The sequence below is a fragment of the Pieris brassicae genome, chromosome 10 (assembly GCF_905147105.1).
Source record: "Pieris brassicae chromosome 10, ilPieBrab1.1, whole genome shotgun sequence".
Classification (NCBI taxonomy): Eukaryota; Metazoa; Arthropoda; class Insecta; order Lepidoptera; family Pieridae; genus Pieris; species Pieris brassicae.
The window spans coordinates 7,599,061-7,623,286 of NC_059674.1; the positions used below are offsets into that span (position 1 = coordinate 7,599,061).

General features: G+C 32.9%; 3 protein-coding genes across 3 annotated transcripts; 1 reads left to right on the forward strand and 2 right to left on the reverse strand.

Moving 5' to 3' along the window:
- The first annotated feature begins 1,979 nt into the window (after positions 1-1,979).
- Positions 1,980-12,197, forward strand: LOC123715398 (serine/threonine-protein kinase ULK3). Its single transcript, XM_045670388.1, has 13 exons — positions 1,980-2,184; positions 2,532-2,689; positions 2,812-2,896; positions 3,299-3,353; positions 3,418-3,505; positions 4,395-4,510; positions 5,086-5,183; positions 5,600-5,752; positions 6,751-6,908; positions 7,290-7,435; positions 8,303-8,373; positions 9,219-9,311; positions 10,283-12,197. Exons 1-13 carry the CDS (start codon positions 2,098-2,100, stop codon positions 10,343-10,345), a joined length of 1,371 nt encoding a protein of 456 aa, XP_045526344.1. The 5' UTR covers positions 1,980-2,097; the 3' UTR covers positions 10,346-12,197.
- Positions 12,198-12,857: 660 nt separating this feature from the next.
- LOC123715397 (RNA exonuclease 4-like) lies at positions 12,858-13,558 on the reverse strand. Its single transcript, XM_045670387.1, has 2 exons — positions 13,154-13,558; positions 12,858-13,079 (listed from the first exon to the last, which is right to left on the reverse strand). The coding sequence occupies exons 1-2, from the start codon at positions 13,484-13,486 to the stop codon at positions 12,948-12,950; spliced, it is 465 nt and encodes a 154-aa protein (XP_045526343.1). The 5' UTR covers positions 13,487-13,558; the 3' UTR covers positions 12,858-12,947.
- A 5,019-nt stretch (positions 13,559-18,577) lies between these two features.
- On the reverse strand, positions 18,578-19,278 carry LOC123715637 (RNA exonuclease 4-like). Its single transcript, XM_045670834.1, has 2 exons — positions 18,874-19,278; positions 18,578-18,799 (listed from the first exon to the last, which is right to left on the reverse strand). Exons 1-2 carry the CDS (start codon positions 19,204-19,206, stop codon positions 18,668-18,670), a joined length of 465 nt encoding a protein of 154 aa, XP_045526790.1. The 5' UTR covers positions 19,207-19,278; the 3' UTR covers positions 18,578-18,667.
- Between the last annotated feature and the right edge of the window lie 4,948 nt (positions 19,279-24,226).

Here is a 24,226-nt window from a genome sequence, read left to right on the forward strand (position 1 = left end):
TTGGCGCGGCTCTTGATAAATAAATAAATAATTTTAGTATAAATTAGAGTTATATTGAAAGTTACGTAGTACCTGTATCTTAGTTATAGTTTCATTATAAAGAAAAACATCATTTATATTATGTATAGCAAACTTAAAACTTTATTTATGTTATAAAACGATATCATTGTCTTTACTGAAGGTAAGATGAGACTATTCATTTGTTTCGATTGAAAGATCCAAAACGGTTCTGATTTGAAAAATTCTTACAACATTAAAAGCCTACATTTTCCCTAATGAACATTCGCTATTTATTTATTTATTAACAGTTCGTTGCAGAAATATAATACAATTGACATAAATGAAAAAGGCAACTGGCAGCGTTATCGCTTTGGAGCGATCTCTTCCAGGCAACCATTGTGAAAAAACACAATGAAATGAGATTAGGTATGCAAGAAATGCAAAAATACATAGGACAAATAGTTATTTAGACAAAACTAAAACAGTAACAAACTAACATGGAAAAGAAACAGTACAGTATATACAGTGTAAAGTCTATATAACGACACTTAAGGGACTGTGCATATTATCACGTTACAAAGAGTTGTCGTTAAATGGAAAGAAGAAAAAGTTTTTTTTCAAACTAGCGTTAGTCATTACATAAGAAAACATTTCTTATTTGAACACTATTGCGTATAGTCTGTTTTTTCGTCTGCCGTCTTTTGCTGCACCAGTAATTTTTCATTCTTTATTTAGTTTAGTTATTCTTTATTCATAACTTGCGATATTGAGGTATCTTCGTGATAAAGCGGGTGCAAGCAATCGCAATTTGTAAATTAAAAAAAAAAATTTTGGTACGTATGATGCCGACAGTCGAATTTAATACGCTAGTTCAATAAAGCGACAAAAGAACGTACACAGTTTTAACTAATTTCGGCTACTTAAAATGCAATCATTTTTAGTACAAAATTCGTTCTTGAGGGTGGTTGTAATGCTATGTTGAGTGTATCATTGTATGGAAGACACGCTAAACCAACCAAAGGCGAATGATTTTGAGGCTTTAGGAAGTTTGTCCTTAAATCGAGGGTCACTACATAGAGTTTACACTTTGTTATTATAAGACAAATGGCCAACAGTGCGAAGTACATACTATATAAATATAATGTACGCACAAAACTAATTAGTGGCAAGTTAATTTTTCAATCCAAAGAAAATAAAAATATAACTGTGTAGTTAACACTTACTTTGAGTCAAATCACATAAGCATATTTGAACGAATATTTTAACACGACATAAAAGGCGATATAATAACTTATTCAACAATAATATGTCAACACACGATTATCAACAACAATTTTCTTATAGATTGTAAAGTTTTCGTTTTCCCGCGTAAATGGTACGTCCGCTATTGTTCGATGTACGATCCGAATTGAGGATGTGATCGTCGATCGAATGTTTTGGGATTCTTCGAAAATCTCTAAGTTAATTAAACAGCCGGCCATGTTATTTTAGTTATTTAAAATTATAGAGGATTAAAATATAATAATTAAGAATTTATAAATCGAAAATTGAAACAAATTTTTAAGTCTGGTCCCGGTGGCAGTATACTATTAATTTTTTAATTGTTATTATTATTACATAGTTAATAATATTGTCAATAATAAATATAAATAATTGTATTCAACTATATATCCAATAGACGTGATTTTTTTAAGATTCCATTCCTTGTGGCAATTATTTCCCCGCTATATAGTGATACTTATTCGTTGAGCAAGGATGGAACCATGTGGATTATGGGGTCAAAGAAAGGTACAGATACATATTTTATATAATAATACAACTTGACTTAATTAATTTATTGGACATTTTTTTCCCCTTTCTTGGCCTGCACGGTTTTATTGTTGTAGAACGGTTGTAGAATTACAATAATCTGCCACGGTACGCGTCAATCGTCAAATCACCAAAAGGCATTGGGTGCATTGACATTTGAAGAGTGACAAACAAGGAGTAAGAACTAAGAAACGAAAAGGTTCAGTAGACAATATTTACAAATGTTGGTATAGTGTTCCGAAAAACATGAATATTGAAGATCCGAGAATAATGTCTGAATAATGAAAAATGTCTTTCCCGAAAGTAGAAGGCTATGTTTTTACCGAGAAGCTGGGTTCGGGCAGCTATTCAACTGTATACAAAGCTTACACAAAGGTAATAAAAAAGTAATGTTAAGATAACATCTACTTTCTCATCATACATCTCATCTACTTTCTCTAATGAAAAGTGTACCTTCCCTATTTACGTCTAGTTTTTAAATTTAAATAAATTGATTGAAGTTGGTTGAAGCTGGCTCTATAAGCCTCCTAATACTATTTTCATTGTCTTGGAGAATTTGTATATGCCTCCCTTGCTGTACCATTCCCATGTAAACTTTCTGGAAACTATGTGATTAACCAAATAAGCTATCCATATCTTATATATATATATAGATATTCAAATCTTTAACATAGGTAGAAAATTAGTTAGATTAGATGCATGGTTCTCATTTTTTTTTTCAGATAGGTGCCCGTACAATTGTAGCTATAAAATGTATAGACAAGTCCAGTGTGAAGCATTCTGGAGTAGCGGTGGATAATCTTATCACAGAAATAAGATTAATGAAGTCCTTATCCCATCCTCACATTGTTCATATGAAAGAGTTCACTTGGGATACTAAGTAAGAATTAAAAAAAAATTGTGAAAGTGATACATTATATCCTAAAATAAAATGCTAATAATTTCTAAACGAGTTTAGGGCAGTCATATTAGTCTGTCTCACAATTTATTTTTTAATTGCAGAAATATTTATATAATAATGGAATACTGCTGTGGTGGAGATCTGTCCAAATATATTCAAAGATATGGCAGAGTTCCTGAAAAACAGGTATTTAAGCAAGAACTGGATTCTTGTCTACTACATTTACACTATTAGAAACTTGCTATCTATCAAAATATTTTAAATCAATTTCACTTCTACTGATGTTCAGAATCTCTAACTATGACTTGTATATTATTAACTTGAAATTAAAAATACAAGAGTCATAGTTTGTGTTAAGCCTCATTTCTTACCCATAGAAACAACCTTTCTTATTATTGAAAGGTTAGATCTTAAAGTATATGAGTATGTATGGCGATATTACTTAACAATATACAAAGTTGTAAAGATATAGCAATATAAAAGCAACATTAGAATACTATATGAAAAACATAACAAGCAAGTCAAGTTGTGACCTTGCTGCTATGCTTTATTTTATTAAATATATGTTTATGTATATGCGGCTTTCAGGTGTTATATTTTCTTCAACAACTAGCGTCAGCATTGAAGTTTCTTAGAGAAAAAGGTACCATATCGATAATTGAATTCATTTTTAATTATTATTTTTGAAATACCCAATATCATTTCAGATGTGGCTCACATGGATTTAAAGCCACATAACTTGCTGTTACATAAGCGATCTGATGGGAAATATTTATTGAAAGTTGGTGATTTTGGGTAAAGTAAAGTTGTTATATTTATTAATCAATAATGCTATATTAGGGATATTTTGGAGAAGTATTATTTGAAACAAGAAATAAATTCAAACGCACAACCGTTATGTTAGAGAAGTGTGTCACAACGAAATGCGGCTCATTTTTTGGGATTTGAATTATAGGTACATGATTTTCAAAAATTTACTTAATTTGTTTCATTAACTATTTCCTAGTGATTGTTTCCTTAAACCTATAAAATTTAAGTTTATTAAGTGAACACTTAATTTTTTAGTATTAAAAATTGTACAAAGGGGAGGTAACAATTGGTTAGATGCTCCCACTGAAAGCCGACATTGTTCTTTTAGGATATATATTTTTTTTATACAAAATAGGGGGCAAACGGGCAGGAGGCTCACCTGATGTTAAGTGATACCGCCGACCATGGACACTCAATGCCAGAGAAGAATTTTAAGAATTGGTATGCTCTTTTCTTGAAGGACCCTAAGTTGGTTCGGAAATACTTCAGTGGGCAGCTCGCTCCACATAGCGGTGGTGCGCGGCAAAAATTGCCTTGAAAAACGCTCAGTCGTGGAACGGCGGACGTCGAAGTGAAACGGGTGGAATTTTGTATTCTGCCTCGACGTCCGATATATACAAGAATAATGGTGGATGGATGGCACCTCTATTATTATATTATATTACATTAAATGATCATAATACTTAGGATTAATTTGCTCCAGTTCAAATTATTTATATGACTCCAAACTAGGCGATAAAAAAGTGTGGCGGCCTATACGAACTGGTAGTAAATGTAAATTTAGAATCAATTTAACACATTTTCTATTGACGTTCATAAGTGTATTTGTTTAACTAAATGAATAAAGCTATTTTATTTATAATACTTTTAACAGTTTCGCCCAACACCTTACTTCAGAGCGCATGCGTTGTATTCGCGGCTCGCCTTTATACATGGCCCCTGAGATGATAGCAGGAGACTATGATGCAAGAGTCGATTTATGGAGTACTGGTAAGTAAGAATAAAAGGTACATTTCAATTACCTACTATAAGAATAGTATTTAATATATATTATTACATTAATATATATCAAATGTAAAAATAAATATTTAAGTATAAATTTTATAAAAATCATTTATTTCATTATTATAATAGAAATTTTAAATATAATAATAAAAAATACTGTAGTACATATCTAGGATTACATTAATTCCATGTCACATTTAACATTAGTACAGAACCTCCGACGGAGTGAAGGCCTCCAAATTCTTCCACTTGTTTCTCATCCTCGCCATTTTCCAACCCAATCCTCAATCCATCCATCCATTTTATTTCATCATCATGAAACAGATACAGAAATCTAAGGCTCAGACCTAAAAAGGTTGTAGCGCCATTGATTTTTTTTAATAAGCCCCTAGTGCCAGCAACACCTCGGTTTTTTTTTACTAGATATATCCCAATGGTACAAATCGATGTATTTTGATATACATGAGTATATCAAAATACAATGGTACAAGTCTTTACTTATTTATACTAAAACACATGCTGAATAATTAAAAGCGCACATTAATGTATTTGTATTAAAGGTGTGATAATGTATGAATGTTTGTTTGGTCGCGCTCCCTACGCGTCGAATACTCTACATGAGCTTATGAAAAAAATACAAAGAAAGGACCCCATACAGGTAATGATACTAATATATTTTATTTGTGTTGTTTTCTTTGACAGTAGTGCTACAAACCCTTGGCTTTAGTTACCATTTGTTTCTTTGCTGTTTTGTCTTAATAGATTGCTTGGTGATTCTTTGATAATTTAATGTTTTTATTAGTATAACACTTTAATGTTAATGCCGTCAAAGCCAGCCTATTTATGGGTAGGTACAGAAGGCTGCGTCTTCGGAAACATATGTTCCTAAAAACTTTTTTTTTAATATAATAGGGGGCAAATGGGCAGAAGCCTCACCTGCACTCCTAAAAGTACTCTTTCGTCTCTTTCTATCAATTTGTGTTTACGCTGTGATGAAAAGAGACATAATGCTTTGGTTCATCATCATCATATATCTGTATACAATTTAGTTATTTAATCGTTGTGATATTTCAGATTCCACCTAATTCCTCAATATCTCAGGGTTGTTGTGATCTCTTAATTCGTTTACTACAACACGACCCGAACAAACGTATCTCGTATGTAGAGTTCTTTAATCATGAGTACCTGGACTTGGAGCACATGCCAAGCAAAGAGAATTATGATAAGGTGTGTGGTAAACGAAACTAATGTAATGTACGGCACCAAACACTATTTTATTACACTGAACAACACTGAACAACACTGAACAACACTGAACAACACTGAACAACACTGAACAACACTGAACAACACTGAACAACACTGAACAACACTGAACAACACTGAACAACACTGAACAACACTGAACAACACTGAACAATTAAATTCTAAGCACTGTATATTTTTAGGACGTCGTTTTGATATCGCGATTTACACATGCGCAGCGCCATCTGTTGTTAAATAAATAAATGTAATAATGAATTTAGACAGTGGGCTTTTATCTATGGCTTACGCGAGATTAGGCCTCACCTGTAATGCCAAAAGGTTTGTGAGTGCTTAGTTGTCCCTTAAAAATGGTACAGCTGGTGGGCAGCTGGTTCCAGATAGGGGCGAACCCGCTCAGTTGTGAAACGACGGACGTCGAGTAGATACGGGTGGTATTCCGTATTCTGCCTAGACGTCCGAAAATAATAGTATATAGTCATATTTATGAAATTTGCTAAAAACATCTACATTATATTATAAACGAATATTATAATCCCTGTTAAATTACAATTAAGTACTTAATAAAAAAAAACTGGCGGTGAAATTTTTGAAGTGAAACATCTTTATCGGCGTCATAAAAAAATTTACCGTCACATTTTTCCGTTACGCGCCATATATTTCTTGTCCCTGCCAAGGTTGATTCGAAGCCATTAATAACAAAAATATATAAAAACGATGACAATGATGGTAATAAATGTTTTACAATTAATGAAATTCTGTAATTATCTATTATAAGGTAAAATGAAATAATTGTATTATTTGTATTCATGTTTATGTTAATAAAATCCCTTTGTTATACTTTATCTAACTTTATTTAACCGATTTCTGTAAAGTTGCATATAGTAGATCATCTTTCGAAAAATAAGATCATAAGGAAGTTTCACTTCTGACGTGTACTAACACGCACACATTTTTTTTAGGCAGTGTGCCTTATAAAGCAAGCAATTGAGTTGGATTGCGCTGGATCGTTGGAGCCAGCGCTGCGTTGCTACAGCGAGGGGCTCCAGTACTTGGTTCCCGTCGTGCACGTGGAGACTGATTCTATGAGACGCACTGCCCTCACTGCTAAACTAACCAGGTAATATAGTAAAGAAAATTGCAGAGAGATGCATCGCTGGATGCAAATAACTAGATCTGTCGAAAAGCGCTTTATTTTTTTCTTTGGAATCGATCTTTACATTTTGTTAGCGCTTTATACCGCTGGATGGAAATAGCTGGATCTAGCGAAAAGCGCTTTATTTTTTTCTTTGTAATCGGTCTTTAAATTTGTTAGCACTTTAATACTGCTGGAGGCAATTAGCTAGGTCTGTCGAAAAGCGCTTTATTTTTTGCATGGATTCGTTATTTAGCTCTCAGAATCTGGGCTTAGCCCTGACGTATGACTCCTGTCAAAAACCAATATTTATTGACATACTAAAGTTATTGTTAGCGCTTAACGCTCTTACAAATTCAACTTTAGATATATGGAGCGCGCGGAAGAAATAATGCGATATGTCAAATCGCAACAGCAAATACCAATAGTGTCACGGAGCGAAGCCCTGCCTCCTGTGATAGGGCGAAGTGCCTGTTGCGTAGGTGCTGCGTCGGGGAATACATATGACTTTAGTAAGTGCATTGAATTTTTACTAATTTCTGTAAGGCCGGCAACGCAGTCGCGTATCATAACGTCTGCAAAAAAAAATATTTTGGCTTATTTTTGCTTAGACGAACCCTTCTGTAAATGTCGTCAACATTAAAAATAAAGTGTTATAAAAGTCACTTTAAATTCATCAAGGGAGAATACAAAATACCATACATATCACCGACGTCCGTCGTTCCACAACTGAGCGTTTTCTAAGGCAGTTTTTGCCGCGCACCACCACTATGTGGAACCAGCTGCCCACTGAAGTATTTCCGAACCAATTCGACTGAAGGTCCTTCAAGAAAAGAGCGTACCAATTCTTAACGCACTTGCGAGCCTGCTGTGCTCAATGTGAGTTTCCATGGGTATTGGAACAATAATGACGTAGGATGCTTGTAAACAATATGTCTGAATACAAATAATATTACAAATGGCGCTACCTCTAAGACCTGGGCTTCTGATTTCTATTTCTGTGATCTAATAGTCGAGTCAGTGATCAGCCCTCTGCGCTTGACACACTTGATTTTTTGGGTCTGCGACCAGTTTCCTCACGATGTTTTCCTTCAGACGAGCTTGTTTTAAATGTCATAGAAAGTCCATTGGTGCACAGTCTGATTGAACCCACGCCCCCAGGGATGAGAGTCACACCCTGAAGCTACTAGGGCAACTTGACATTTGTTGAAAGAAAACACTTTTTTACCGGATTAAAGCATTATTATAAACTTCAATCCGGTAAAAAACTTTTCTTTCAATGTGTAAAAGCCATGTTAACAAAAGACGATTGACATTAGTTACTTGTTTACAATCATGCTTCGTCACAGGGTCTGGTACCTTAATATCTACCATTTCAGATGGTGTTGATGGCGCTACAAATTCTAACCTGGAGAATGGAGTGCAGGAGAGTGATAAATGTCAAAATGAGGTAATTTTGATATCATTTTAACGCAGTAATGCCCTCAAATGTAGGAGGAATCGTGATGTCCAGGATTCAAGAACTTTCTTAACCTATACAATTTATATCATTTCTGAGGTCGTAGATTCGATCCCCGGCTGTGTACCAATGGACTATCTGTCTATGCGCATTTAACATTATTTTCGAACGAAAAAATCGTGAGTACACAGGCCTTACACCCAAAACGTTGATACGCAGAAGGCTAATCACCTCGTTACCTATTAATGATTACGGAACAATCTGAAAACCTGAAGGTTTTAGAGTCTTTAGATATTAAAACTCTGTTTAAAATGTTATATTAAACATATGTATAACATATGCGTTCTGTATGGAACAAACCGTAGTTTTTATATAGAATATATTTCATTAATCATAGTACCATTGCTGTGTCTGCACTTTTGCGATCCTATAGGTATTGTCTTTTGTTAAAATAGCTTTTACACATTAAGAAAAACACTTTTTAAACTTCGGAAAAAAATTTAAATTTAGAATTATGTAAGTAATTATAAGTTTTTAATACATAGCTTTAATCCGTTCCTAAAAGTGTTTTTCTTAATCCTATAGGTAGTTCATTTAACCCACAAAAAAAACTATTCGGACAGTAATAAATAAAATCTTTGAAAGCAATTTCGACTGCCCCATCAGAGTTGAAGTACCTTGCTAGAAGTGATCAAAATTTCGAAAAAAACAATAGTAATCTGTTGGAGCAAGGTCCGGGGAGTACGGTGGATGTCTCATACCAATTGAAGCTCCTCTATTTTGGCAGCAGTCTGTTGTGTATTAAATGCAATTATGTATTCGAAATTTTGTTTCAGCCGATTTCAGAAGATAAGAAAATTAAAACTGAAAAGTCTCGCTTTGCCCGATTTTTCGGTAGACCAGTGCCTTACTTAGATAGAGAGAATAGTGTAAGTTATAAACTCTTGTTATTCACACACACCCACACATTTAAAAGTTTTTTAACAACAAAATAAGCCACCATTACAGAAACTACAATGTTTACATAGACATCACAAATTTTAAAAGACTATTTCGTCCAGTATAGGATCTAACATAAATTAGTCTCTTGTCAGTCCACTCAACGGACAATTAAAAATGTATGTTAATCAGCAGTTCATTATTTCCAGACATTGTGTGACATGTCGAGAGGTTGGTTTTCGATGAGGATACGAATATTATCAGGCAGTAGGCCTAGTCACTGTCTGTGTCTCTGTTGACATAAACTTGTATTGTTATATGTTTGAATAATTATCGTACAGTACAGTTTATTGAGATTAAATCCTGCAATGATAGAACGTAGTACAATAAAAATGAATAAACTTAAGTAGACATGGGCGGGGCACATGGCACCTACCTGTCAGTGCCGGATTAACGTAGCGCGGGGCCTGTAGCAAATTCTATCAAGGGGCCCTTGGTTTTAGGTTCTCAAGTTGAGGATATTGAATAAAACAAAACCGTTGCGAATAATTTTTTCTGGATCGGTAAATTGAGAGATAGTAACACTTACAATATAGACTGCTCTATATTCAACAAAGTGAGATGATAAAGACGTTCTTATAAAAACAAAAATCTGGCCACTTGAAAAACAGATGTGGTATAGATGTTAGTCTAAAGATATCGATTATAATTAAAGATTAGAACATTCCGGTAAAATACCTACTTATTTTTACGATATAACGTGACGAAATCGAGTTTTAGATTTTTAAGTGGAAGTGAAGCAAGATATATAAGGCTCCTATGTATTATGTTTTTTATTACGATTACGTTGGAGGACGGGGCCCCCAAATTCGCGGGGCTCGTAGGTAGCATTTGCTACTCTTGCTATATGGCTAATACTACTTGAATTTTTTAAAGTATATTAATACACTTTCTCTTGCAGGCCGATGAAACTAAAAAGACAGACAAGGTTGAAGACAATGCTGATATGTGCAAGATAACATAGATAACATGCGTAATTGCTACTGATCGTAATTCACAGTATCTATAAATATGACCAATTTTAGTTTATGATACGACCAATTTAAAAAAAAACCGTATATAAAATGTGATTGCCCCAAGTTCTAGAACAATATTTATAGCCTCTGGATAATTATTTGAATTTGGAATATAATATTATTACAATGTTGAACGAACCAAAGAGTTCAATAGGAAAATGTTGCTGGCCGTCAATAAAATCAACTAAAAAAAGAAGTTTATGTAAAAATAAAAACGCGCTAAACGCATTTGTTTGCTATTGTTTATATTACTTTTATTTTATTTATCTTACATATGCACTGGTAGATAAGAAGATAATGGTTCCAGTATTTTTAACGTTATCGCATCTATAGTTGGATAATGTCGTTCAGAAATCAATAATATTGCCGGTGAAGGACCCGAGGTTGAAAATTAAATAGATTATAATTACTTTTCAAGTGGCCTTTTTAATCACGGCCGAATCAACATCTCAAACTTAAGAAATTAACTGTATATATAATTTAATAAACAAATTCAGATTAACTACTAGTTCTGAAATCAAACTAAATTATAAAATTTCAACCATTCTAGGAGCTTGTAAGGAGGTATTTAGGTTACAGGTTTATTGTGACATGATAAAATAAATATAAACGCGAAAGGCACAGATCACTAACTATTATGACGGAATTGTTGTTTAGGAAAATTATTATGTGCATGTAACGTAGTCTGTGTCACAGAAACAGTTCACTCACTTCTGTTTCCTTTGCCAAAAAGGAAGGTAATTGTGTTTTAATACTAGATTATAACAACAATAGGCAGTTTTTAATAAAGTTATGCACTTCTAAGGCCAGGAGGCCTACCATGAGCTCTTATTGCAAGGAGCCCTACCATGAGCTCTTATTGCAAGGATCCCTACCATGAGCTCTTATTGCAAGGAGGCCTACCATGAACTCTTATTGCAAGGAGGCCTACCATGAGCTCTTATTGCCAGCCTATTGACAACCTACAACTGAGATGCATCACTTATTCGTACTATGACAGAAAAAACGAGACAGTTTATGTTCCCACGTGACCGTAGCCGTAATCAGATTTCATTCATTCAATTTTTATGAAAATGCGTACCATAACTGTTCAGCTGAACCAAAACATGACCGTTGCACCTTCAAACTATATCATAGTTTCATAGAACTTTATAATAATAATTTTTAAATCAATACTAAAACATATGTCATACGGGACTCATTAGTTCGATCCAAGACTCGAATAAGATGCTTGTTTACAATGTACTATGTAATGTGATAAGCTGTTTCATATCTAGGTATATAGTATTATTGACCTATTGCCTTATAACCCCTAGATGGGTAAATCCATAGTAAATCCTGCATCGCGATCGGTCTTTTCGGCTCTCTTAGCCTCATCTGCTACTGTAGTTTGCTTGGGACGGCCACGCTTCCGCTTTCTTGCCTTCCAATGATATATGTATGTCTACCCATTTCCTCTTGCCTCGCTTGATCTGGCGCTTTTTGGAGTTAAAAATCCCATTGTTATAAGATCTTCCGCAACTATGGATCCGATCAGCAATGAAAGTCTTAACAGTGTTTTTAAATATACTTGGGTTACATCTATGTATAAGGAAACATTATAGACACCTCATGATGACTGTCACCACACGAAGTGTTACTGAAGTAAAGTGTCACTTAAATTGGTTTACAGATATTTTTTTATAAAAGTATGAGTAACACAAGTTAACTTCGGTGGCGGTTGTTAGAGGGATGTTCAACTTAATTAAACATTTTGTCAACTATATTTAATGGTTGAAAACGTGAGCTTATAACTAACATAAATTTAGGTGGTTGCGACGCTAACAAAAAACTAACTTGAGTTAAATCTAATTTACACATTTTGTACAGTATCGGAAACGACTCTAACGAAGATAAAGCTCATTCATTGTAAGATAATTGTTAACATTTGCGCTTCTAATTATTAACTTAAATATATATATGTAACTTAAGTATTGTTAGGTTATATAAATTACAACTAAAATTAAAAAAGTACTGTATTAGACACGAAAATGTAAACAGCAATTTATAGTACAAACACATAAGATACAACAATTTTAAAAGGCGCTTGAAAGCAGTACCTCACCTTTTCCTAAGGGTAGTGTAATTAATTAAAATTTGGCGTTAACTAAGCTTTTAAAAATTTTATCTGATTTCACTACAGATTATATTATTCCAACACGGCTGTTTTTGTTACGCCATGGTTCCTAGAAGTTATCGTTATATGCTGGAGAGAATTTTAGACCATAAGTTTTGGCAACAATTATAAATATCTGTTTTTATTATTGACAGTATGATAATTAATATGACACTTGCATACCTATTTATATGTGGCTAATTGTGTGTTTTTTTTAATAATTAATCAATATCAATGCTTATTTTGCAAATAAACGATATATTAATATCATATCACTGACAGAAAGGTTTGAAATAAAAACTTCATCATAAAAAATAAATTTATTTTACCAAATAGAACTTAAATTTTACTTAAGAATAAAAACTTAGATTTGGATTTTGTTAGACAGTTAAAACTTAAAAGCGATGTTTCTTGTAAATCTTCATAACGGCTCGCGCATCTTCAATGGAGTCGTGAGCTCCATTTTGAATGTTTAAACCGAGCTCTTGATAGGTCAAAGTCTTAAGCGACTGTTTTTGGCCGAATTTCTGAAAAAAAAAACAATATATTGTATATGTAATATTTAAAAGTATTTCATTATTGTTAAATAAATAGTACTTACTAGAAAAGGACCGTATGTCGCTACGTCCTTTATATTCCCGTAAGTTATTCCCAACGCATCCAGGTCTTTCTGAATGTCAAAACCAACCAGCACGTGCCCGTTGATAATATTCCCCAAACGACTAATAACTTCACTCTTCGGTTTAGCGTCCCGTTCATATCCAGGCTGTATTCCAGATATCCAGGTCCGGTAGTCCGATATAGGGTGAGTAGGTTTTACATATTCGTCCATAGCAACCCTCAAATCTTCGTCGACAAGGGAGACTCTGGCGAGCATGCCCTGGTTCATGTTATTCTGAACCATCTCGCAGTCGATAGCGTAGATTCTTGGCATTTTGAATTAAAAATTATAGCAAATAATAACAACTGTTAACTGCAAGATTTACAACGTTGTGATGCGTACGTATGATGTCGATGCATTTATATAAAACTTATGGATCATTCAGCGAACAAGCGCTGAAATAAATAGCTTCATTAATTTGTTTATACGAAGATAGGTCAGGTATGTTATAAATATTCTATAATCCATAAAAAAAAATACTGTTATTGCTAACTGACAATTGCATTGGGAATTATACTATTTAGTTGTCCTTTCTAAAAAAACAAAATCACAGACGCTGAAGCGCTTGAACCAGCGGTTATTAACGAGTTGAATTGAAAGGTGTTACCAGTAAATAAAGATTGCAATATTTCGCGTATATTTTTATTGGCAGTAACGTACAAATTTTTTGAAGTGAAAATTCTTTGTCGGCCTTAGAAAAAAATTACCGTCACATTTTTGGGTTACGCGTCATATTTTTTCTTGTCCCTACCACGGTTGATTCGAAGCCATTAATAACTAAAATATATAATAACGATAACAATGATAGTAATAAATTTATTACTTTTAATGAAATTCTGTAATAATCTTAGTAGTAATAAGGTAAAATGAAATAATTGTATTATTTGTATTGATGTCTATGATAATAAAAGCCTTTTGTAAATCTTTATCTAATTTTATTTTATTTAACCAATTCCTGTAAAGTTGTATATAGGCGATCAATTTTCGAAAAATAAGGTCATAGAGAAGTTTCATTTATACGTGTGTACACGCACACATTTTTTGTTTTTTTTTTTTAATCTAACTACTTACCGTAATTTTATTGTTTTAGGTTCTATTTAGTTTTCGTTTTTTATATGCTGTTGTGAATTTTTTATGTTCTAATATAATTGATGTGTATGTGTAAAATTTGTAGTCACTGTTTCTTGTATATTTTAAGTATATTTGTTTTAGGACATCGGACGCAAAATATTTATTGATACAAATTTTTCTTTATTTATTGCTTGACTAAAGCAATGCAATGCTTGCTATCTACGTAATTTAAATTAAAACAGTTGTAAAAAAGTTTAAAGAATCAGGATCTCAGGTTTAAGAATAAAGATCAGAGTAACACTTCTGATTCTATAATATTTTTTAAGGCTAAAAAGTATTATTATAGGATTTCATTGTTTCTTTTAGGAAATCGGTGAAATATTTATGTATTTGATCGAAGCAAACGAAGAAAACGATACAATAAAAAAATCAATATAAAAATTAAAATAGTGTATTTATTTTCTTTTTATACTGGCAACACTTGTTTCCGATGGCTGTTGCTCGTTTTGATTTCGGGAAATCCCCATGAATAAACTTGCTTCATCTGGCTAGCTATTTTTGATGCTTAATCAATTTTGTAACATTTCTTTTAAGCATATTATCAATACTTTATTAACGGTTATAAGAAGCAAATTTATATTTTATAAAATCAACATTATTTGTTTTCGGTATGCCGAGGTACAATAATGTCCTAAAAGCAAGCAATATGACTAATGTGACCAGACTCCCCGTTTTAAACGGAATAGTGAAAGTTATAAACTCTTGTTATTCACACACACCCACACATTTAAAAGTTTTTTAACAACAAAATAAGCCACCATTACAGAAACTACAATGTTTACATAGACATCACAAATTTTAAAAGACTATTTCGTCCAGTATAGGATCTAACATAAATTAGTCTCTTGTCAGTCCACTCAACGGACAATTAAAAATGTATGTTAATCAGCAGTTCATTATTTCCAGACATTGTGTGACATGTCGAGAGGTTGGTTTTCGATGAGGATACGAATATTATCAGGCAGTAGGCCTAGTCACTGTCTGTGTCTCTGTTGACATAAACTTGTATTGTTATATGTTTGAATAATTATCGTACAGTACAGTTTATTGAGATTAAATCCTGCAATGATAGAACGTAGTACAATAAAAATGAATAAACTTAAGTAGACATGGGCGGGGCACATGGCACCTACCTGTCAGTGCCGGATTAACGTAGCGCGGGGCCTGTAGCAAATTCTATCAAGGGGCCCTTGGTTTTAGGTTCTCAAGTTGAGGATATTGAATAAAACAAAACCGTTGCGAATAATTTTTTCTGGATCGGTAAATTGAGAGATAGTAACACTTACAATATAGACTGCTCTATATTCAACAAAGTGAGATGATAAAGACGTTCTTATAAAAACAAAAATCTGGCCACTTGAAAAACAGATGTGGTATAGATGTTAGTCTAAAGATATCGATTATAATTAAAGATTAGAACATTCCGGTAAAATACCTACTTATTTTTACGATATAACGTGACGAAATCGAGTTTTAGATTTTTAAGTGGAAGTGAAGCAAGATATATAAGGCTCCTATGTATTATGTTTTTTATTACGATTACGTTGGAGGACGGGGCCCCCAAATTCGCGGGGCTCGTAGGTAGCATTTGCTACTCTTGCTATATGGCTAATACTACTTGAATTTTTTAAAGTATATTAATACACTTTCTCTTGCAGGCCGATGAAACTAAAAAGACAGACAAGGTTGAAGACAATGCTGATATGTGCAAGATAACATAGATAACATGCGTAATTGCTACTGATCGTAATTCACAGTATCTATAAATATGACCAATTTTAGTTTATGATACGACCAATTTAAAAAAAAACCGTATATAAAATGTGATTGCCCCAAGTTCTAGAACAATATTTATAGCCTCTGGATAATTATTTGAATTTGGAATATAATATTATTACAATGTTGAACGAACCAAAGAGTTCAATAGGAAAATGTTGCTGGCCGTCAATAAAATCAACTAAAAAAAGAAGTTTATGTAAAAATAAAAACGCGCTAAACGCATTTGTTTGCTATTGTTTATATTACTTTTATTTTATTTATCTTACATATGCACTGGTAGATAAGAAGATAATGGTTCCAGTATTTTTAACGTTATCGCATCTATAGTTGGATAATGTCGTTCAGAAATCAATAATATTGCCGGTGAAGGACCCGAGGTTGAAAATTAAATAGATTATAATTACTTTTCAAGTGGCCTTTTTAATCACGGCCGAATCAACATCTCAAACTTAAGAAATTAACTGTATATATAATTTAATAAACAAATTCAGATTAACTACTAGTTCTGAAATCAAACTAAATTATAAAATTTCAACCATTCTAGGAGCTTGTAAGGAGGTATTTAGGTTACAGGTTTATTGTGACATGATAAAATAAATATAAACGCGAAAGGCACAGATCACTAACTATTATGACGGAATTGTTGTTTAGGAAAATTATTATGTGCATGTAACGTAGTCTGTGTCACAGAAACAGTTCACTCACTTCTGTTTCCTTTGCCAAAAAGGAAGGTAATTGTGTTTTAATACTAGATTATAACAACAATAGGCAGTTTTTAATAAAGTTATGCACTTCTAAGGCCAGGAGGCCTACCATGAGCTCTTATTGCAAGGAGCCCTACCATGAGCTCTTATTGCAAGGATCCCTACCATGAGCTCTTATTGCAAGGAGGCCTACCATGAACTCTTATTGCAAGGAGGCCTACCATGAGCTCTTATTGCCAGCCTATTGACAACCTACAACTGAGATGCATCACTTATTCGTACTATGACAGAAAAAACGAGACAGTTTATGTTCCCACGTGACCGTAGCCGTAATCAGATTTCATTCATTCAATTTTTATGAAAATGCGTACCATAACTGTTCAGCTGAACCAAAACATGACCGTTGCACCTTCAAACTATATCATAGTTTCATAGAACTTTATAATAATAATTTTTAAATCAATACTAAAACATATGTCATACGGGACTCATTAGTTCGATCCAAGACTCGAATAAGATGCTTGTTTACAATGTACTATGTAATGTGATAAGCTGTTTCATATCTAGGTATATAGTATTATTGACCTATTGCCTTATAACCCCTAGATGGGTAAATCCATAGTAAATCCTGCATCGCGATCGGTCTTTTCGGCTCTCTTAGCCTCATCTGCTACTGTAGTTTGCTTGGGACGGCCACGCTTCCGCTTTCTTGCCTTCCAATGATATATGTATGTCTACCCATTTCCTCTTGCCTCGCTTGATCTGGCGCTTTTTGGAGTTAAAAATCCCATTGTTATAAGATCTTCCGCAACTATGGATCCGATCAGCAATGAAAGTCTTAACAGTGTTTTTAAATATACTTGGGTTACATCTATGTATAAGGAAACATTATAGACACCTCATGATGACTGTCACCACACGAAGTGTTACTGAAGTAAAGTGTCACTTAAATTGGTTTACAGATATTTTTTTATAAAAGTATGAGTAACACAAGTTAACTTCGGTGGCGGTTGTTAGAGGGATGTTCAACTTAATTAAACATTTTGTCAACTATATTTAATGGTTGAAAACGTGAGCTTATAACTAACATAAATTTAGGTGGTTGCGACGCTAACAAAAAACTAACTTGAGTTAAATCTAATTTACACATTTTGTACAGTATCGGAAACGACTCTAACGAAGATAAAGCTCATTCATTGTAAGATAATTGTTAACATTTGCGCTTCTAATTATTAACTTAAATATATATATGTAACTTAAGTATTGTTAGGTTATATAAATTACAACTAAAATTAAAAAAGTACTGTATTAGACACGAAAATGTAAACAGCAATTTATAGTACAAACACATAAGATACAACAATTTTAAAAGGCGCTTGAAAGCAGTACCTCACCTTTTCCTAAGGGTAGTGTAATTAATTAAAATTTGGCGTTAACTAAGCTTTTAAAAATTTTATCTGATTTCACTACAGATTATATTATTCCAACACGGCTGTTTTTGTTACGCCATGGTTCCTAGAAGTTATCGTTATATGCTGGAGAGAATTTTAGACCATAAGTTTTGGCAACAATTATAAATATCTGTTTTTATTATTGACAGTATGATAATTAATATGACACTTGCATACCTATTTATATGTGGCTAATTGTGTGTTTTTTTTAATAATTAATCAATATCAATGCTTATTTTGCAAATAAACGATATATTAATATCATATCACTGACAGAAAGGTTTGAAATAAAAACTTCATCATAAAAAATAAATTTATTTTACCAAATAGAACTTAAATTTTACTTAAGAATAAAAACTTAGATTTGGATTTTGTTAGACAGTTAAAACTTAAAAGCGATGTTTCTTGTAAATCTTCATAACGGCTCGCGCATCTTCAATGGAGTCGTGAGCTCCATTTTGAATGTTTAAACCGAGCTCTTGATAGGTCAAAGTCTTAAGCGACTGTTTTTGGCCGAATTTCTGAAAAAAAAAACAATATATTGTATATGTAATATTTAAAAGTATTTCATTATTGTTAAATAAATAGTACTTACTAGAAAAGGACCGTATGTCGCTACGTCCTTTATATTCCCGTAAGTTATTCCCAACGCATCCAGGTCTTTCTGAATGTCAAAACCAACCAGCACGTGCCCGTTGATAATATTCCCCAAACGACTAATAACTTCACTCTTCGGTTTAGCGTCCCGTTCATATCCAGGCTGTATTCCAGATATCCAGGTCCGGTAGTCCGATATAGGGTGAGTAGGTTTTACATATTCGTCCATAGCAACCCTCAAATCTTCGTCGACAAGGGAGACTCTGGCGAGCATGCCCTGGTTCATGTTATTCTGAACCATCTCGCAGTCGATAGCGTAGATTCTTGGCATTTTGAATTAAAAATTATAGCAAATAATAACAACTGTTAACTGCAAGATTTACAACGTTGTGATGCGTACGTATGATGTCGATGCATTTATATAAAACTTATGGATCATTCAGCGAACAAGCGCTGAAATAAATAGCTTCATTAATTTGTTTATACGAAGATAGGTCAGGTATGTTATAAATATTCTATAATCCATAAAAAAAAATACTGTTATTGCTAACTGACAATTGCATTGGGAATTATACTATTTAGTTGTCCTTTCTAAAAAAACAAAATCACAGACGCTGAAGCGCTTGAACCAGCGGTTATTAACGAGTTGAATTGAAAGGTGTTACCAGTAAATAAAGATTGCAATATTTCGCGTATATTTTTATTGGCAGTAACGTACAAATTTTTTGAAGTGAAAATTCTTTGTCGGCCTTAGAAAAAAATTACCGTCACATTTTTGGGTTACGCGTCATATTTTTTCTTGTCCCTACCACGGTTGATTCGAAGCCATTAATAACTAAAATATATAATAACGATAACAATGATAGTAATAAATTTATTACTTTTAATGAAATTCTGTAATAATCTTAGTAGTAATAAGGTAAAATGAAATAATTGTATTATTTGTATTGATGTCTATGATAATAAAAGCCTTTTGTAAATCTTTATCTAATTTTATTTTATTTAACCAATTCCTGTAAAGTTGTATATAGGCGATCAATTTTCGAAAAATAAGGTCATAGAGAAGTTTCATTTATACGTGTGTACACGCACACATTTTTTGTTTTTTTTTTTTAATCTAACTACTTACCGTAATTTTATTGTTTTAGGTTCTATTTAGTTTTCGTTTTTTATATGCTGTTGTGAATTTTTTATGTTCTAATATAATTGATGTGTATGTGTAAAATTTGTAGTCACTGTTTCTTGTATATTTTAAGTATATTTGTTTTAGGACATCGGACGCAAAATATTTATTGATACAAATTTTTCTTTATTTATTGCTTGACTAAAGCAATGCAATGCTTGCTATCTACGTAATTTAAATTAAAACAGTTGTAAAAAAGTTTAAAGAATCAGGATCTCAGGTTTAAGAATAAAGATCAGAGTAACACTTCTGATTCTATAATATTTTTTAAGGCTAAAAAGTATTATTATAGGATTTCATTGTTTCTTTTAGGAAATCGGTGAAATATTTATGTATTTGATCGAAGCAAACGAAGAAAACGATACAATAAAAAAATCAATATAAAAATTAAAATAGTGTATTTATTTTCTTTTTATACTGGCAACACTTGTTTCCGATGGCTGTTGCTCGTTTTGATTTCGGGAAATCCCCATGAATAAACTTGCTTCATCTGGCTAGCTATTTTTGATGCTTAATCAATTTTGTAACATTTCTTTTAAGCATATTATCAATACTTTATTAACGGTTATAAGAAGCAAATTTATATTTTATAAAATCAACATTATTTGTTTTCGGTATGCCGAGGTACAATAATGTCCTAAAAGCAAGCAATATGACTAATGTGACCAGACTCCCCGTTTTAAACGGAATAGTGAAAGTTATAAACTCTTGTTATTCACACACACCCACACATTTAAAAGTTTTTTAACAACAAAATAAGCCACCATTACAGAAACTACAATGTTTACATAGACATCACAAATTTTAAAAGACTATTTCGTCCAGTATAGGATCTAACATAAATTAGTCTCTTGTCAGTCCACTCAACGGACAATTAAAAATGTATGTTAATCAGCAGTTCATTATTTCCAGACATTGTGTGACATGTCGAGAGGTTGGTTTTCGATGAGGATACGAATATTATCAGGCAGTAGGCCTAGTCACTGTCTGTGTCTCTGTTGACATAAACTTGTATTGTTATATGTTTGAATAATTATCGTACAGTACAGTTTATTGAGATTAAATCCTGCAATGATAGAACGTAGTACAATAAAAATGAATAAACTTAAGTAGACATGGGCGGGGCACATGGCACCTACCTGTCAGTGCCGGATTAACGTAGCGCGGGGCCTGTAGCAAATTCTATCAAGGGGCCCTTGGTTTTAGGTTCTCAAGTTGAGGATATTGAATAAAACAAAACCGTTGCGAATAATTTTTTCTGGATCGGTAAATTGAGAGATAGTAACACTTACAATATAGACTGCTCTATATTCAACAAAGTGAGATGATAAAGACGTTCTTATAAAAACAAAAATCTGGCCACTTGAAAAACAGATGTGGTATAGATGTTAGTCTAAAGATATCGATTATAATTAAAGATTAGAACATTCCGGTAAAATACCTACTTATTTTTACGATATAACGTGACGAAATCGAGTTTTAGATTTTTAAGTGGAAGTGAAGCAAGATATATAAGGCTCCTATGTATTATGTTTTTTATTACGATTACGTTGGAGGACGGGGCCCCCAAATTCGCGGGGCTCGTAGGTAGCATTTGCTACTCTTGCTATATGGCTAATACTACTTGAATTTTTTAAAGTATATTAATACACTTTCTCTTGCAGGCCGATGAAACTAAAAAGACAGACAAGGTTGAAGACAATGCTGATATGTGCAAGATAACATAGATAACATGCGTAATTGCTACTGATCGTAATTCACAGTATCTATAAATATGACCAATTTTAGTTTATGATACGACCAATTTAAAAAAAAACCGTATATAAAATGTGATTGCCCCAAGTTCTAGAACAATATTTATAGCCTCTGGATAATTATTTGAATTTGGAATATAATATTATTACAATGTTGAACGAACCAAAGAGTTCAATAGGAAAATGTTGCTGGCCGTCAATAAAATCAACTAAAAAAAGAAGTTTATGTAAAAATAAAAACGCGCTAAACGCATTTGTTTGCTATTGTTTATATTACTTTTATTTTATTTATCTTACATATGCACTGGTAGATAAGAAGATAATGGTTCCAGTATTTTTAACGTTATCGCATCTATAGTTGGATAATGTCGTTCAGAAATCAATAATATTGCCGGTGAAGGACCCGAGGTTGAAAATTAAATAGATTATAATTACTTTTCAAGTGGCCTTTTTAATCACGGCCGAATCAACATCTCAAACTTAAGAAATTAACTGTATATATAATTTAATAAACAAATTCAGATTAACTACTAGTTCTGAAATCAAACTAAATTATAAAATTTCAACCATTCTAGGAGCTTGTAAGGAGGTATTTAGGTTACAGGTTTATTGTGACATGATAAAATAAATATAAACGCGAAAGGCACAGATCACTAACTATTATGACGGAATTGTTGTTTAGGAAAATTATTATGTGCATGTAACGTAGTCTGTGTCACAGAAACAGTTCACTCACTTCTGTTTCCTTTGCCAAAAAGGAAGGTAATTGTGTTTTAATACTAGATTATAACAACAATAGGCAGTTTTTAATAAAGTTATGCACTTCTAAGGCCAGGAGGCCTACCATGAGCTCTTATTGCAAGGAGCCCTACCATGAGCTCTTATTGCAAGGATCCCTACCATGAGCTCTTATTGCAAGGAGGCCTACCATGAACTCTTATTGCAAGGAGGCCTACCATGAGCTCTTATTGCCAGCCTATTGACAACCTACAACTGAGATGCATCACTTATTCGTACTATGACAGAAAAAACGAGACAGTTTATGTTCCCACGTGACCGTAGCCGTAATCAGATTTCATTCATTCAATTTTTATGAAAATGCGTACCATAACTGTTCAGCTGAACCAAAACATGACCGTTGCACCTTCAAACTATATCATAGTTTCATAGAACTTTATAATAATAATTTTTAAATCAATACTAAAACATATGTCATACGGGACTCATTAGTTCGATCCAAGACTCGAATAAGATGCTTGTTTACAATGTACTATGTAATGTGATAAGCTGTTTCATATCTAGGTATATAGTATTATTGACCTATTGCCTTATAACCCCTAGATGGGTAAATCCATAGTAAATCCTGCATCGCGATCGGTCTTTTCGGCTCTCTTAGCCTCATCTGCTACTGTAGTTTGCTTGGGACGGCCACGCTTCCGCTTTCTTGCCTTCCAATGATATATGTATGTCTACCCATTTCCTCTTGCCTCGCTTGATCTGGCGCTTTTTGGAGTTAAAAATCCCATTGTTATAAGATCTTCCGCAACTATGGATCCGATCAGCAATGAAAGTCTTAACAGTGTTTTTAAATATACTTGGGTTACATCTATGTATAAGGAAACATTATAGACACCTCATGATGACTGTCACCACACGAAGTGTTACTGAAGTAAAGTGTCACTTAAATTGGTTTACAGATATTTTTTTATAAAAGTATGAGTAACACAAGTTAACTTCGGTGGCGGTTGTTAGAGGGATGTTCAACTTAATTAAACATTTTGTCAACTATATTTAATGGTTGAAAACGTGAGCTTATAACTAACATAAATTTAGGTGGTTGCGACGCTAACAAAAAACTAACTTGAGTTAAATCTAATTTACACATTTTGTACAGTATCGGAAACGACTCTAACGAAGATAAAGCTCATTCATTGTAAGATAATTGTTAACATTTGCGCTTCTAATTATTAACTTAAATATATATATGTAACTTAAGTATTGTTAGGTTATATAAATTACAACTAAAATTAAAAAAGTACTGTATTAGACACGAAAATGTAAACAGCAATTTATAGTACAAACACATAAGATACAACAATTTTAAAAGGCGCTTGAAAGCAGTACCTCACCTTTTCCTAAGGGTAGTGTAATTAATTAAAATTTGGCGTTAACTAAGCTTTTAAAAATTTTATCTGATTTCACTACAGATTATATTATTCCAACACGGCTGTTTTTGTTACGCCATGGTTCCTAGAAGTTATCGTTATATGCTGGAGAGAATTTTAGACCATAAGTTTTGGCAACAATTATAAATATCTGTTTTTATTATTGACAGTATGATAATTAATATGACACTTGCATACCTATTTATATGTGGCTAATTGTGTGTTTTTTTTAATAATTAATCAATATCA